General features: G+C 32.8%; 2 protein-coding genes across 2 annotated transcripts; both read right to left on the reverse strand.

Annotated features, from left to right (window-relative positions):
* Positions 1 to 2646: 2646 nt before the first annotated feature.
* LOC108871185 lies at positions 2647 to 16099 on the reverse strand. Its single transcript, XM_018657362.2, has 2 exons — positions 12885 to 16099; positions 2647 to 11156 (listed from the first exon to the last, which is right to left on the reverse strand). The coding sequence occupies exon 2, from the start codon at positions 10201 to 10203 to the stop codon at positions 8932 to 8934; it is 1272 nt and encodes a 423-aa protein (XP_018512878.2). The 5' UTR covers positions 10204 to 11156; positions 12885 to 16099; the 3' UTR covers positions 2647 to 8931.
* Positions 11364 to 12218, reverse strand: LOC108871186 (glutathione S-transferase T3-like). The gene has a single exon (XM_018657363.2). It carries the CDS (start codon positions 12216 to 12218, stop codon positions 11364 to 11366), a length of 855 nt encoding a protein of 284 aa, XP_018512879.2.
* Positions 16100 to 16334: the final 235 nt, after the last annotated feature.

Consider the following 16334-nt stretch of genomic DNA (forward strand, 5'->3'; position numbering starts at 1 on the left):
GGTGTAGAATAGTCTCTCGCCATTGCATTTACGGTACCTTTATGAACAATTGATGCTAACAAATTATCTTTCTTTTTCCTACTATTTCAAATCAGTTATCTTAATTACTTTTAAATGGTAGGTACTTAGTGAGATATTCTCACTAATAATGCCCTAAGTATCTGGCTAATTTAACCACATTTGTTGTTGTTGTGAGTGTAAGCGTTCGCGGACGTTGTTAGTGGCTGGAGCCTTAAACATTATTAAAATGATATCATTTAATAATAAATTTAAAATTAGTTTTATAGATTTTAGAATTGACTGTTATTCAGTGATTGATTATAACTTCTGTCTTAAAATCTAGTGAATTGCAATGGATTCTAAAATTTAGCCTTATTCTTGTTTAATCGATTCTTATAATTATTTGAATTGAAAATTAGTTGAATGGATATGAGTCTAGTTTCATGTATAAATTATATTAATAAATTTACCCTTTTACCTTAAGATTTAAAAATCATCTTAACAAAAATAAATCATCGAGCACTATTATTAAAAATTATAATTATCATCATTTATCCAGAAAAAAACCATCATTGCAAAATCTAAAAAAAATTAAACAAAACAATCATTGCAAAATCTAATTTTTTTAAACAAAACAATTTTCCATTTTACCAATATTACCAAATTTAACATAATACGATTAGATCCTAAGATATTATTTTGGGTACAAAATCACAAATCTAAAATTGACCCAAAAAAGTGAAAAACATAAAGATCATAAAAAATATTATAAAAGTTTGAAAAACTGATAGATTTGTTAATTGTTTTGTTAAGTTTAATTGCAATGTAGAAATCAAATGTCACTATTTTGAAAGTATAAATACGATGATGCAAAATTAAAAGGTAATATCCAAATCAATAGTGAATCGATTTGAAATAACAAAAATTGATATTTTTAAATCTAAAGAGTTGATTTCAGTTTATACAACCAATAACATTTTCTAAGTGATTCGTACGAGTAGTATAACAATTAGAAGTTAGTGCGTCTGCTGAATATTTAATGAGTGATTAAATAAAAAAAATTAAAATATATATTTAGAGAAATATCAAAAAATAATTTTTCTAATAAATATAAAAATTATAAATTGAATATAATTACTTATAATATGACATTCTTTAGGTGAAAAATTATAACTTATTGAAGAAATTGTTTCTTTATGAAGATTAAATATATATTTTTTTAAGTCTTTGATTTATATATATGTACATATTGAAAATATGCACATACGGAATATATATTAGTGGTTAAGAAAAACTAGACTTTGATACGTGCGTCCGTGCGGATGTGTTGTTTTTTTCAAAAATATGTTGATGTTTGTTTTTCATGTTGGTCACTATTATATATCATATGTGTCATCATATAATTAATCGTATTGTATATGTACAATCATAAAAGTAATCATATAATTAATAGTATTTTGTATGTATCATCATATAAATAATCACATATATTATAATTTTAAAACTTAATGTGAAATATATTAAGCATAATTTAAGGTGGTGTTTGAAATTGAGCTTTGTATTCTATTTTTCTTATATATATTGAAAAAACTTTATAATGGTTATTGGAAAATATTTTAGTAAAAATCATTTTTTGAATATATGTATATTTTGAATCAATTTTTGATATATATAAATTTTAAATTATTATTTGATTTGAAATATGTATATAAAGTTTAAATTTTGTTTTATGATTATTTTAGACAAAAGATATTTTTTGGTAATTAAATTGGGATATTTTAATATATTTTAAAGCTGACTCAAATAGATAGTTTTTTTTTAATATAATGGACTTCCAATTTTCTTAATAACATAAGCATATTTTTCCGTAATATATTGTTATCTGTGTTTATAAACAATTCTTATTTATATTGTTATCCATGTTTCCAAACAGTACCAAAAAAATACTTCAATTTTAATAATATAGATATATAAAGTATATTAGTGGTACTCGTTAGGGAATAAAATTTTAAAATATAAAATTTATTCATATATTGTAATTATAATATCTGAATTTTAGTTTCAATCTATTATTTTATACTTATGTATTTAAATGATATTTTTCTTTAAAAAATAATTTTTTAAATTTCTATCCGCAAAATCGTTAAAAATCAACTTTAGTCTTGAGATGTTTGAAACCACACAAAGCAGTACAAAATAATGATAGCATTTGTATCGTTATGAAATGCCAATAATCATTATCAACCGCAAATACATGTTGGTAATGGTACAGTAAAATCAATAAAATTCTAAATTTAATGCCCAATTAAGATTTGACTTCAAAGCTACTAAAATCAGACTTAAGAAATTTCTTTTAAAATCTCAAAACCAGAATAACTAATTTTATTCTAAAGCCATGCCAATTGTGTAACCGTTTGTAATGATTATTTATAGCTAACCTTGAAAGCCTTTAAAGATTAAACAATCAGAGCCATAGCAGAGTACAGACGTTTAATCAATTAAGGTAAAATACTGGCACAATAAGGGTCTCATACTAGTTTTTCTTCCGGAGTAATTAAGCCAATGGGCATTTGGATTTCTAGTTTTTAAAACGGTTTTTGGTTTTTATTTTTGAAAACTATTTTATTTGCCAATCAAGATTTTGTTAAAATGATTCCCTAAAAACTAAGGAAACTAGTTTTTCAAATAACTACCTAGTTCTACACAAAAACTAAAATCTGTGTTTTCTTAAATTTTTGCCAACGTTGAATATTTTATTTATCATTTTTTAAATGTAAGTATTTTAATAACTCACGCACTCGTTTACCACAAATACTCAATTAGCACTTATAGTTAAACCAGACACTATCAAATAAACAATTAATAAAAAATAACTGATTATACATACAGTTAGACCAATCATTTTTCATCCCTAACACTCGGAAAAACATTTCAACATATGTTCTAATATTTCATTGTGTAAATCTGCACTTATAGTTAAAGTACGAAATAAAGTAAAGATGTTTTTTTTTAAAATAATTATCAGAATGAAAAATGGTGGACGATTAATTTTGAACATTACGTTTCACTTTTTTTATTATCAGAATATTGATATTCACTAAAAGCTTTTAATAAATATCATTTTATATATAAGAGAGAATTTCTGGTATTTATATTCATTTAATGTATGATCTTAAATTTTGTTATTTGTAGATATATATTTTATTATTATTACTTATTTTTATTTATTAATTTATTTCTTAAAACTAAAATCCAAAATCTAAAATCACCATTCAAGTTTTTTCAAAAACTAAAATCTACAGAAAAACCAAAAACCAAAAACTAAAAACCAAAATTTAAAATCTAAAAACTAAAAAACCAAAAACTAGAAACTAAAATCTAAAAACTAGGAAACAATCATCACCATAGATTTAGAAGAGACAAAAGTATATAGTAATAGAACGGGTATAATAAGTAGAAGTGAAGACATTCAGAAAGAGGAAATCAATGTTGATCGCTATCAGATTTAAGGATCAAACTAAATTTTGATTGTTTTGAGATTCTTGTTATGAATAAATTCTTAAGAGATACCAGTTTGAGACCAATAACAGTGTTGAATGTCACACACACACCTATAATAATTACAATTAAATGCAAAAGATTATTAGGATTATGTATGGTTAATGGACTATAAGTTTTAATCTCTAAAGAATCTGTAAATAAAAATTATATATCATAAGTTATAGTGAGACATGAATAATATATAAGAGATCTAAGTCATTTAATTACTGTCAACTAGTTTTAAGTTGTAAGAAATTTAATAATGTATCAAAACCCCTACACCTAACAAATAAAAGGTTTAATAATTGATCTATACACTTTTATAATTTGGCCAAAAAATAGGTTGTTCTCTCGAACCTGCATCCAATTTTAATGGTATGCAAAATTAATGGTTAGAATGGTCATTTTCTCGAAAAAGGATATCCAAATTATGTAAAAATTAATGGTTCACAGATCTTAATCTCTAAAAATGTATGCATATAAAATTTCAGGAGTTTCTATCAAATGATTTTAAATGAGAAGCTAAAGAAATTTAACAAAAAACTCTTTATTTCAATCGAGTTTTTTGTTCACAAAACTTTATAAATCTATTGAAAACAGAAAAAAATCAAATTTTAAATCTAAGTAGCTTTTTTCTTCTTGTTAGCTAAGTAGCTTATTAATTTGTATAAAATTCCAAATCAGCCAGTTATAATGTTAATAGTCATTCACCAAAAATGCCGATGCATCTCGTTTCATGTGCTATCTATCTTAGTATATGGACTTTTATAAAACAACAGTCAATCTTATAAACAATAAATAACTAAAAATGCTAAGTAATCAATGCTTTCTTTACTTTTTTTTTTCCGTCAAGGTTTTTTTAATATTGCAAAACGAAAAACAAACAACAAAAGCCCGAACCCAACAGTACTGGACCCGGGCCCAGCAATATGTTACAAACCAAAAGCCCACAAACAGATGGACAACCATTCAAAACATAAAACGGGCCTGCAGCCCACCTCACTCAACTCGAAACTAGGCGGCCTAGACTTCTCCTTTTGACCGACGAGTCAAGGAGACGGGACGCGTGTTGAAATCTCATCTTCAGCACGCCACGCGTCAACCGATGCCTCAACCTGACCGTCACCTACGCGAGAAACCGCCTGAGCACCGCCACCGACACCCTCGTTACGCCGGAGCTCGAAACCGGAGAGCCTCCAACATCACCACTTTTCTTCAGCTTTCTGAACTCTCTGCGGAGAGCATCCTCGATCTCATCGAGATCTCATCCGTCTTACGAGAGCCGCGACCCACAACAACACATACAACACACGCTATACCCGATCCAAAAAAACGAAACCACCACTTCTCACCACTAGAGCCGGCGACGCAAGGCTGTGTAAGCCTTCACCCCCCGAAGACAAAAACGACGAGACGTTTCTGAAGAAGCCAACCACCTCCCGGAGACTTGAGCCGGCGACGGCGGAGCTTTATTAGCCTCCACCTCCCGGAAAATAACTTCACCACACTTTCACCTCCACACGACCGCGCCTTCACTCCAATAACCCAGCCACCGTTGATGACGGTTCGCTCCTCAAGCTATCGTCTCCGGATGAGAGTCAATCAGAGCTCGGGCAAAGCGAATCAGGGGGAGGATGACGAGAGAACTACAAAAATACGGACTGCTTAAACGGAAGGAAAAACCAAGAGGTTCCGGCGACGGCACGCGCGCCTACGCGCCGGCCGCTCACCGGAACCAGATCTACTTTCTCTCTCTTAAGTCTCTCTTCCTTACAAGAAGAAGAAGACCCTCTCTATCTCAACTAAAACTCTCAATGCTTTCTTTACATATTTCCAAAAATGAATTGTAGACTTTGTGGTACTAGTTTTGAAAAAAAAAAAACTTTGTGGTACTAGTTTCATGAAAGTTTGACCTTTATGGACTTCCATCGAAAGCTATTAAAAAAATAATTTATCAAACAAATATCGGGAGCTGGTAAACCTGGCATGAAATGCCAAATGCCAAAAGAAAAGAGAATCAAAAACCGTTGAGCAAAACGTTTATAACATTCGAATATGCCAAACGCATACCTAACAAACAGAGAAATTTGCAATTAGACCCCGTATATTTCAGTTTCATCCTAAAAAAAACTAACAAAACTAGATGTGTGAGTTAAAATTCAACATTATTCAAGGAAGTGAATAAAAAAAAATCAAAACCCTTCCAATCTTAACGAAGCAATATTTTTTCAAAAAATAAAAAATAATAATATTATTATTTTCTTATATTATTATTATTTAACCGAGTGGTCTTGGCCCAGTGGTAAAATAGTTCCAGCTGGAGCTTTCGCATTGGGTTCGATTTACTTTGGCCACCTTTAGACGTATTAAGTGGCAAAAAAATCTGGATTTCTATGAACCTCTTAGTAACTAGTTTTTGGGTGTAGAAAACTTTTGGAATTACACAAAAATTATCAAAATAATAATAATAATATTGGATATTTTTTGGATAAGCTAACGACATCGTGTGATACAAAATACATGTATCTTATCATTTAATATGGTAATTTTGTTTTATTTGTTTAAATATAATTTGGTCAAGTGTTTATTTTTAATATAGATATGGTATCACTTTTAATGTAAATAATTTCACATAGATATTTTCGAGAAGAGAACCCTTTATTTTTTTTTGTCATGTGCACAAAAGCTTTAACCGAAAATATTAAAAAGGCAGAGAGAAAAACAACTAACGGGCTGAAAGTGGCTAGGGCCTTTCCTCCGATATCTCACTTACTCTTCGCAGACGATAGTCTGTTTTTTTAAGGCCCAGAAAGAAAAATGTCAAACTATTCCAAGGATTTTAAAGGAATACGATGAGGTATTAGACCCGCTGATAAATTTCTAGAAATCTTCCATTCAATTTGGACATAATTGAGGAATCTATTTGGCATGATATGCGGGATATTTTAGGAATACAAAATATAGGTGGGATAAGATCGTATTTGAGAATACCAGAGAGTTTGAGAGGATCGAAAATATAGGTTTTTGGTTTTGTTCAAGATCGCTTAAGCAACAAAGTTAATGGATGGACTTTAAGTTCTTTTCAAAAGGGAGGAAGGAAGTGATTATTAAATCAATGGTTACTGCTATCGCTCACCAAACACAATAACAAAGAAATTAACGAGTGCAGTAACACAATTTTGGTGGAGTTCAGGGGGAAATACAAAAGATATACACTGAAAATCATGGGATAAACTATGTCTCAATAAGGATGAAGGAGGTTTGTGATTTAAAGATCTCTCGGATTTTAATATGGCCATGATAGGAAAGTAGTTATGGCGATCAATCAAGAAACTGAATTCTTTGTTTTCTCGGGTTTTTAAAGATCGGTACTTCATGAAGGAATCATCTTTGGAACCGATTAGATCATACTCCCCGTCATATGGCTGGAGGAGTATTTTCTCAGCTAGATCTCTAATAAGCAAATGACTAACCAAAAGGGTGAGATCAAGATCAAGATCAAGATCAATCATATCAGTATGGAATGATATTTGGCTCCCATCCACTCGCCTGAGACCAGCAAATAGTATCCATCATAATCTTTACCCTGACCTTACAGCCGATTCTCTCATCAATACATCATCACGAACATAGAATTCGTAGGAAATTCAGGCTTTAGTGGATGTCCAGGATGTGAAACTAATAGAAATTATCCCTTTGAGTCGGATACAACTAGTTGACAAAGACTGATGGCATTTCACAAATAATAGAAAATATACGGTGAAATCTGCATACCAAGTAGAACGTGTCTACCCTAACAAGGATAAACCGCTACCAGTTTTTGGTCCTTCAGTTGATATTTTAAGGCGTTTTGCTGGAAAATAAGATATCTACTGAAAATGAAGTATTTTTTTATTGCAAATAGTGTTAGGATGCATTGTAGTTAAGAAAAACTTGCGAGCAAAGGGGATGCAAGGGAATATTTTCTGTGCAAGGTGTGGGGCATCAGAGGTATCAATAAACCATGTGTTTTTTGAATTTCCATCGGCGATACAAGTTTGGGCACTCTCAAACATCCCATCGAATCCAGATGTTTTCCCTGATCCATCACTTTTCGAGAATATGGATCATTTGTTTTGGAGAGTTGTTTCACAAATGGAGGACCATCAATTTGCTTGGATGTTATGGTACATCTGGAAGGGAGAAAATAATATTTTTTTAGTAATATAGATATTGATCCTAGGCACACTTTAAAATTGGTAGAAACATAGTCTTTATTGTGGACTGAAGCACATGTTTCATTGACACAAAGGGTTCTCCAAAATATAAAGGTCGAGCCCACTAACATACCAATCATTCCAGGTAGATGGTGTTTTATAGATGGATCATGAAAAAATCAAGAGATTTTTTTAGGACAATTTTATAGTTTTGGAAGGTTTTGATAGTTTGATGGACGCAAGGAACACAAAGGCGAATCTGTCACCCCTTCACTCAGAAGTGGAAGCGCTTGTTTGGACAATGGATTGCATGCAGAATTTACATCAGTTTCATATCACATTTACAACGGATTGTTCTCAATTGGGGGAAGATGGTTTCGAAACCAGAAGAATTGACAGGTTTTACAAGTTATTTGGAAGATATCAAGATCCTGAAGAAATTTTTCAACAATTCGAACATCATTCATATACCAGAACACAAAATACACTGACGGATTATCTTGCACAGAGTGCCAGAAAGCAGCCGTCTTTTTTCGTTAACATAGATGCAGAATTATCGGTTTGGTTTGCAGAGTCTTAGGAGTCTCTGTTTATGCCGATGACAAAAAAAAAATCTACAAAGAAAATTGTAGTTTTAAATAAAAATTAACTTTTCCTTATTTTCAATAATAAAAAAAAGCTAAATTATATTACAATAATTCATTAAAATATTAGTTTATTTTATTTTTTATTTAAAATAATACAATACAATGCAATGAAAATTTATTTCTAATGTACCGATTAACATTGTTTGCTTCTAAAAGTTAATTTATAAGCTACGTAGTTGAATTTTATTTCTTTTGTTGACATGTGTTAGACATTAAAAATGGGGTTTAAGGGCATCATTATGGGAGGGACTTGATTAAGGGCCCTTAACATTTTTTATTATTATTTTTGTGTTAAGGAACTAAGTTAAGGGCTTTTGTATAAGTAGCTGATTATTGGTGGGACTTAACTTGTCCCTTACTTAGTTAAATTGATTATTTTCATTAATAAGTAATAACATATATAAAAGCATAGTTTTTAAAAAAACATGTAAAAGAAAAGTCAAACATTCAAATTGAAAACATGAGGAATTTTTTAAAAATAAAAATTACAAACATCTTAATATATAAAAGCAAACAAACATTTTATTCGAGTAATAAAAACTTATAAATCAGAAGTTATTTGGAAGATGTCCAAATTTAGCCCATATATTATCGATCAAATCATTTTTTAATTGGTGATGGGCTTGTGTATTCCGAACGCTCGTTCGACGATCAATCATATTACCGAGATTTGAAGGCATATTGACGGAAAATGTATCCTCCTCTTCACTTTCTTGAAATTCTTCAAGGTCATACTGAGTAGATGCTGATCGTTCATCTTCGACAATCATATTATGGAGAATGATAGATGCTCTCATAATAGTTGCAATCTTCTCTTTATCCCATAACTGAGATGGGTTTCGGACCACGGCAAATCTAGCTTGCAGGACTCCAAAAGCACGCTCGACATCTTTTCTCACAGCTTCTTGGGTTTGAGCGAATAATGAATTCTTCTGACCTTGGGGAAGTCGGATAGATTGAATAAAAGTCGCCCATTTCGGATAAATACCGTCCGTGAGATAATATGCCAAATGATACTGATTTCCATTCACATTGAAATTTACTTCTGGGGCTATTCCGTTAATAATGTCGTCAAAAACGGGTGATCGATCAAGAATATTAAGGTCGTTCATAGTACCTGGAGCTCCAAAAAACGCGTGCCATATCCAGAGGTCATATGAAGCTACGGCCTCCAATACAATAGTTGGTTTATTGGTTCCACGCGAATACATTCCTTTCCAAGCGGTTGGACAATTCTTCCACTCCCAATGCATACAGTCGATGCTTCCAACCATTCCGGGAAACCCACGTTGTTCTCCAATATATAATAGTCTTTGCAGATCCTCCGGTGTGGGACGTCTTAGATATTCATCGCCAAACAATTGGACTATTCCCGCGGTAAAATGGTGCAAACATTTTCGAGCTGTTGTTTCACCAAGCCGGACATATTCGTCAACGGTATCAGAGCCACCACCATACGCCAATTGTCTAATTGCTGCGGTACATTTTTGGAGCGGAGAAAGACTAGCCCGTCCGGTGGCATCTTGTCTTGGTTGAAAGTATTCTATTTCATTAGACATACGATGCATAATACGCAAGAACAAAGTCTTGTTCATTCGAAACCGTCTTCGGAATATGTTGTGCGGGTATGTTGGAGATTCAGAAAAGTAATCGTTCCAGAGCTTCGTGTGGCCTTCTTCCCGGTTTCTCTCGATATGTATACGCGGTTTTCTCTTTTTTGGTTCGGGAATGAAATTAGGATTTTCAAATATATCTTCAAACATAGAATCAAATTCATCATCATCATCTTTGTGATAATGATAATGTGAAGAAGAAGCCATTCAAAATTTATAAAAGAGATTGAAATTTCTAAAAGATAATTGAAAGAGAGAATGTGTTATGAGGAGGAGAAGTAATGCATTGTATGTGAGAAGTATGATCTATATATGCTACATTGTCGGGTATGAACGCATGACACTTTGATCACGAGCATTACTATGTGCTCACGAGCAGTTCAGTGTGCTCACGGGACAGACTCAAGACAAACAAGTGACAGACTCATCATGTCGCCTTTGTTCTTTTGTGTAAGAAAAGTCACGGGAATTTTTATAATAAAACTTCAGTTACATGAGATGCATGAGATTACTTATAATAAAAGTTGAGTTACATTAGATGACTTATAATAAAACTTAATGTTCCACAGGAAGCAAATACAAATGACAAACAAATAAGCATCTCTAAACTACCACAAGAACCATTGCACCACGCCAACTAAAACTACCACAACAACCATTACCCCGAGAAAGAACTCAAACCTATAGCTAACCTTAGATTTTTCCTTAGCTAAATCATAGACCATCTTCTCTAGAATGGCTACCTTCTGCTCAGTCTCGTTGTCAGACAAAAGGGCAAGACTGTCGACCTTTTCAGACAGTAGAAGAACTTGTCTATCTCTGTCTCGCAGCTCCTCCATAAACGCATCATCCCACCATTTCCATACGTGACACTCCCCATCATCTACATTCGGACAAGTGTAGTATCGCCTACCTATTTCGCGAGAAGATGTTGCAAGTAGTGGCTGTGCGCCACAGTAGCATCTCTGCGGGATGCCGAACTCTACCTCGGGTTCCGGAGGGTACTGCACCGGTGAACCTCTTTGTAAGCGTATCTCCTCTTGGTCACGTCGAATTAAGTCATCCGTCTCGTTGTAGCCACTGTCCACAGAGTTGCAAAATAAATCCTCCGAGTCCGAAGGTTGACTATAGCTGTAGTCAAGTCCCATGTTCCTCTTATCCTGCAGAAAACGTCAACTGCATATTATAATCAAGTTTTAGCAAAAACATTTGTTTAAAAAGAGACAAAGCAAGCATATTAAAAGAGACGTACTCATTTCATTAAACAACCATATTAAAAAGACATACATTAAAACAGAGAATTAAAAGGACAAAGAAAAAACTATTAAAAAGACAAATATAAAATATAGAACATGACATCTAATTCTTCAGAAGTACGCAGCTAAGAGCTTATTCTTCACGACTTCTTCTGCCTCAGTTAAGGGCTCCGACTTTTGGAGGAGAGTATCCAGTATAGCCAACTTAGTCAGTCTCTCCTTCATGGCTAAATCCGCCTTCTTCATTTCCCATAGGGTGGTGTACTCAGCAACAGACTTCCCTTGACCAGTGTTCCTTTTCGATTTAGCAGCCTTGATACCTTCAGGCCGGGTCTCATGATCAGCATTCTCGGTGGGTGGCGTTTCAGGTGGGGTTTCACCATTTTTCCTCTTTGAGCTCGCTTTTGGAGTGTTGAGGCTGAGCCATTTCTGCTCATACCTCAACACACACCACGCATACTCGAGGTTGAACTTGGTTCTCTGATCAGCGTAGAAGATGTCGTGAGCCCTCTTGAGAACATCAGTGTCACTCTCACCACTGCTAATTTGCCTCTCTGCAGTGGCATAAGCGCCGCAGAACTTGTTAACTTGATCGTTTATCCTAGCCCACCTCTTCTTACAATGAAGATGCTCTCTCTTTTCAACTTCCTCTGCTCCGTGAGGACTTGCTGTGTAATAGTCAGCAACACGTTGCCAGAAGGTGAGTGACTTCTGCTGATTTCCAACTACGGCATCCTTGGAAGTGTTGAGCCACGCACTGATTAGGACCTCGTCATCAGCCGGGGTCCATTTGCGTCGAGCAACACGGTCCACGGGTGTGCCTACTGGTGTGCCTAATGGTGTGCCTACCGGTGTGTCTTCAGATTGGTGAGAACTGAAAGGAGGGTTCTCGGATTCTCCTAAGTGAACATTGGAATTGAAAGGGAAGTAGCTAGAGGACTCCGTATAATGATTTCTTGGATCCATACCGATAAGAAGCGAGAAGAGATTAAGAGGAGGTGGTAGAAGAGATCAACTAGCTACGTATATTTAAGGGGGGCATCAGAAGGGGGTTGATTGGAGGAAGTGAAGAGTAAGTTAGCATTAACTTACCCACTTAATGACTAACCGGCAACAAGATATGTCTTATCTAAAGTTATTACACAAACAAAAAGCTATCAACTATCCTAACAAGATCATTAATATATTGTTGGATTTAGTTTCACACAAACTACCCTTTACAGCCAAACCTATCTAATCAATACGAAGTAACCACGACAATGGCTTTAATAAACAGCGAAACATTTACAAAACAAGTGTACCTTCACTAGAATTTTATGGTGTGGTTCATTAAAAATACACAGATTTCAAACTAAAAATACACATTCAAAAATTGCAAATGCAAATCATCTCTAGGAACCGCTTATCAAATCCTATATACGAATATCAAATCATCTATACCAATCGCTTATCAAATCCTCCATACGAATATTAGCTAACCTATACGAATCTATCAATTCATCTCTACGAAACCCTTATCAAATTTTCAATCAAATAATCAATACAAGTTTTCCAATTTACATCTAAACGAAACCCTAATCCAATTTTCCATCAAATAATAATCTCGAGAAAGAACGGAGGTGAAGGACATACCTTTGTATGGTTGGGTCGATTCTCACACGATTGGGGATGCTTGGGAAACTAACCGAACCGACGATTTAGGTCTTCGTCATCGGAGATTTCAGAGTCGCTCTCGCCGTTGGATGTAGATCGCGCTTTCGGTTTCCGAAACAAGTTTTGGGCCACCGGAGTCTGATAAATCACCTTCGCCGTCGCCTTTTGGAGTCGACTAGAAGAGAAACACGAAGAGAGAAAATGAAAAAGGCGATACGGCTTCGATATCATCTCCCAATCCGGTGCTGCCACGTACACACGAGGGACGACACCGGGAAGCCCTTAATCAAGGCCCGTTCGTCTCGTCCTTTGCCTTTTTAATTTTTTTTTAACCCAAAATTGGTTAAGGGCCGGCCCAAGTCCCTCCGATAATGATGCCCTAACTTATTCTTTACAATTTGCTAGGATTTTTGGTGAACTTAAAATACCAAATTGATTTCGTAAAAATATTTTTCATACACAAGATTGCCGGCTAAGATTAGCTCATGATGCATAATTTTGATGTTAATGTTAGAGCATGTTTAATAAAGATTCTTAGAATGAGATTTTTAGATTAAAGTTCTTAGATTGAGATTTTTAGTGGAATATAAAAAAACATCGTTTTATAGTTTTTTAATTAAAAGATAAGAGACGGTTTTTTATATTCGGTTAAGAATCGTAATTTAAGAAGCCATGCTCTTATAATTTTCGAGAGGAAAATAGAAACACAAGATTGCCGAAATCGGCTCTGGTCGTGAATAATCATGTGCTTTATTGTGGACCCCCTCTGAACCTGCTGAACCTCGCATTATTGAGTGTGTGGTCCAATCCCAAAAAAATATTATACAGTATAATATAGTTTTAAAAGATTTTTTGAATTGGGAAATAAAGTTATAATCATAGTATTGTACTATTGTTCAAAACTAGGAGGTGCAATCATGATAACTATATAAAAAATATCGTCGATATCTACGGTATTAGTAATGCAGTAAGAGAGGGCATACGAACACGTGGTGTAAGTGAGGGCCGACATGGTTTGCACATCCAGGTAGGTGACATTATCACATGTGCAAATCTCTGTTAAGAAGCCATATATAGGCAACGTGCCTTTATTTCTATAGGCTCTTATAAAGCAAAATTTCAAATACATTATATATATATAATATATAAATTTAGTGATAACTAAACTAAATTTTTTTAGTGATTATATAAACTAGGCATTGGGCATAAAATCCGGAATCCAAAATCCAAACCGAACCAGAAATGTAAAAAATATCCAAACGGATCTTGTAGGGTGGTACAAAAAAATCTGAACCCGAAGTGTTATTAACCGAACCCAAAAAATCCAAAATTAATAGTACACAGTTAGTTATAAATAAGTATTTTCTTAATTTGTTCATTGAAATAAAAAATCTACTCTATATAAGACAACACATATTGTTTACAAATGATGTTTGTTTTTATACTTGATTTAACATTTTATTATTATTTTATTAATTTTACGTGTGATAGATTAATTTGTATTTAATTTAGATATTTTTTATGCTTTTGCTTCAAAATTTTTGTTTTTTTATTTTGGTTACATCCGAACCGAATCGATATAACCCGAATCCGTGCGATATATGATTATTTTATGGGTTTTAGAACGCAATACAATTTTGAACCGAACTCGAAGTATTATTATCCGAACCTGACCCGTACTAATAAAATTCTAGTATGGAATTTAGGAGCATAAACCCGAAAATCTAAAAATCCGAAAAACCCAATCCAAACGCCAACGGGTACTCGAACTTCCATGCCTAATACATATCTCGCAATAGTTTTTATTATGAGTTTGTTTTTATTATATTTTGTGATATAATATATCGGTCTCCATTTTCTTTTTATTTCAAGACGATCCTACTTATCTTTATGTTTATTTCCAAGAACGCTGCGGGGTTAAATATAAATATTTAGGATGGATCATGAATTAGTAAAATAAATGGGTGATGTGCATCAAATTTAATCTCGAAAGATAGCACAGAGAATGCGCAGATTTGTGCGTTATCGCTCTAACAAAAACTAATACAAAGGAACAAATATCTTTTTTAATTTAACCCGTATGTTTGAATTTCATAACCAAATTGATCAAAACTTTATTCATCTTCTAAGTAGCAGTTTGTTATTTAGAGGTTTTACAGATTTATATTTAGGAGCTGTTATTGGTTTGTGATTTAGAAAAGTTTTGATGATTTTCAAAATTAGCCAGCTTTCGAATTTTGTTTTTTTTTTTTAAATTGTATTTTCTTAAAATTTTGTTCAAAGAGTTTTGTAAGTTGTTAGATTCTGTAACTAGAGATAATTATAAACTTATGTAGAGTACTATATTTAAATATTGCATAATATTGTTTTGTTGTGTTTGTTGTTATCTTTTTCATTTTTCAAGTTTGTGTTCTATTTCTGGTTCTCTTTTGTTTTTCTCGACTCTCGTATATACATTTTTGCACAAATTCATTGTTTTCTCTGGCTCGCATTTTTAAGCTTCTTCTTCCGGCTAATCTCTACGTTTCATCAGCGACTAATTTTATTTTTATAGGTTTGTATTTTTAGTTGACATTTTATTTTTACAAAGTTTACAGTGGGGGGTGGGGACTGAGTAACGACGTGTAAAAGTCTGTACAATGGCCAGAGAGTGACGCTACCAAAATTTGCATTGTGGGAAATGAGTGGTTTTGAAGTGCTATTAACTTAAATTTTGTTAAATTATAAAAATCCCGTCTTTCATAATACATGATAAGTGTGCAACACTTTGATAAATCAGATTTTGTGAAGAATATATGTAAAATCAATAAACGAATAACAACACACTTTTAGGTCATGATAAAATCCGTTATTTTTTATTTTTTGAATAACACGAGATTTTTATTTTATAAAATAATGATTCCAATAACTCTAAATTTTTATACTTAATACTTATTACAAATTCATAAACAAATAACACCAGACTTTACTAATTCTAAATCAATATAGTTCTTTGTAAATACATAATCTAATAACACTCCCTTGGTTTTTAGCTAAAAATGGTCCAACAATTTTGTAATTAATTATTCAACTGCTTTTTATTTCTTAAAATTATCAGAAAATCAGATTGGATCTCAACAGAAGATGAATTTTTTTCCGTAGTTCTATAAACATCCTCAATGGTAATATTTCTTAAAATATCTCATCATTAAATTAAATAGAAATAATGAAGAGCAAAAGAAAAAGTTAGAAAATTTCTTGTTTTAAAAACTTTCTTATACTTTCACTTACATATTAATAAAATTGTTTCTTAAAATGGAAAATATAAATATATTATTAAAAACATATTTTTATCAAAAAAAACTCACATGATTTGCTAATGCGCTGCATTTTTAAAGTAAAAAGAGAACAAAAAAAAGCACGTGGAGATATGCATCTCTAGTTTGGCAG

This window comes from Brassica rapa, chromosome A03 (assembly GCF_000309985.2).
Source record: "Brassica rapa cultivar Chiifu-401-42 chromosome A03, CAAS_Brap_v3.01, whole genome shotgun sequence".
NCBI classification, from domain to species: Eukaryota; Viridiplantae; Streptophyta; class Magnoliopsida; order Brassicales; family Brassicaceae; genus Brassica; species Brassica rapa.

Coding starts and splice junctions, on each gene's coding strand:
- LOC108871185 (XM_018657362.2), bottom strand. CDS start 10,203: ATGGCTTCTTCTTCACATTATCATTATCACAAAGATGATGATGATGAA.
- LOC108871186 (XM_018657363.2), bottom strand. CDS start 12,218: ATGGATCCAAGAAATCATTATACGGAGTCCTCTAGCTACTTCCCTTTC.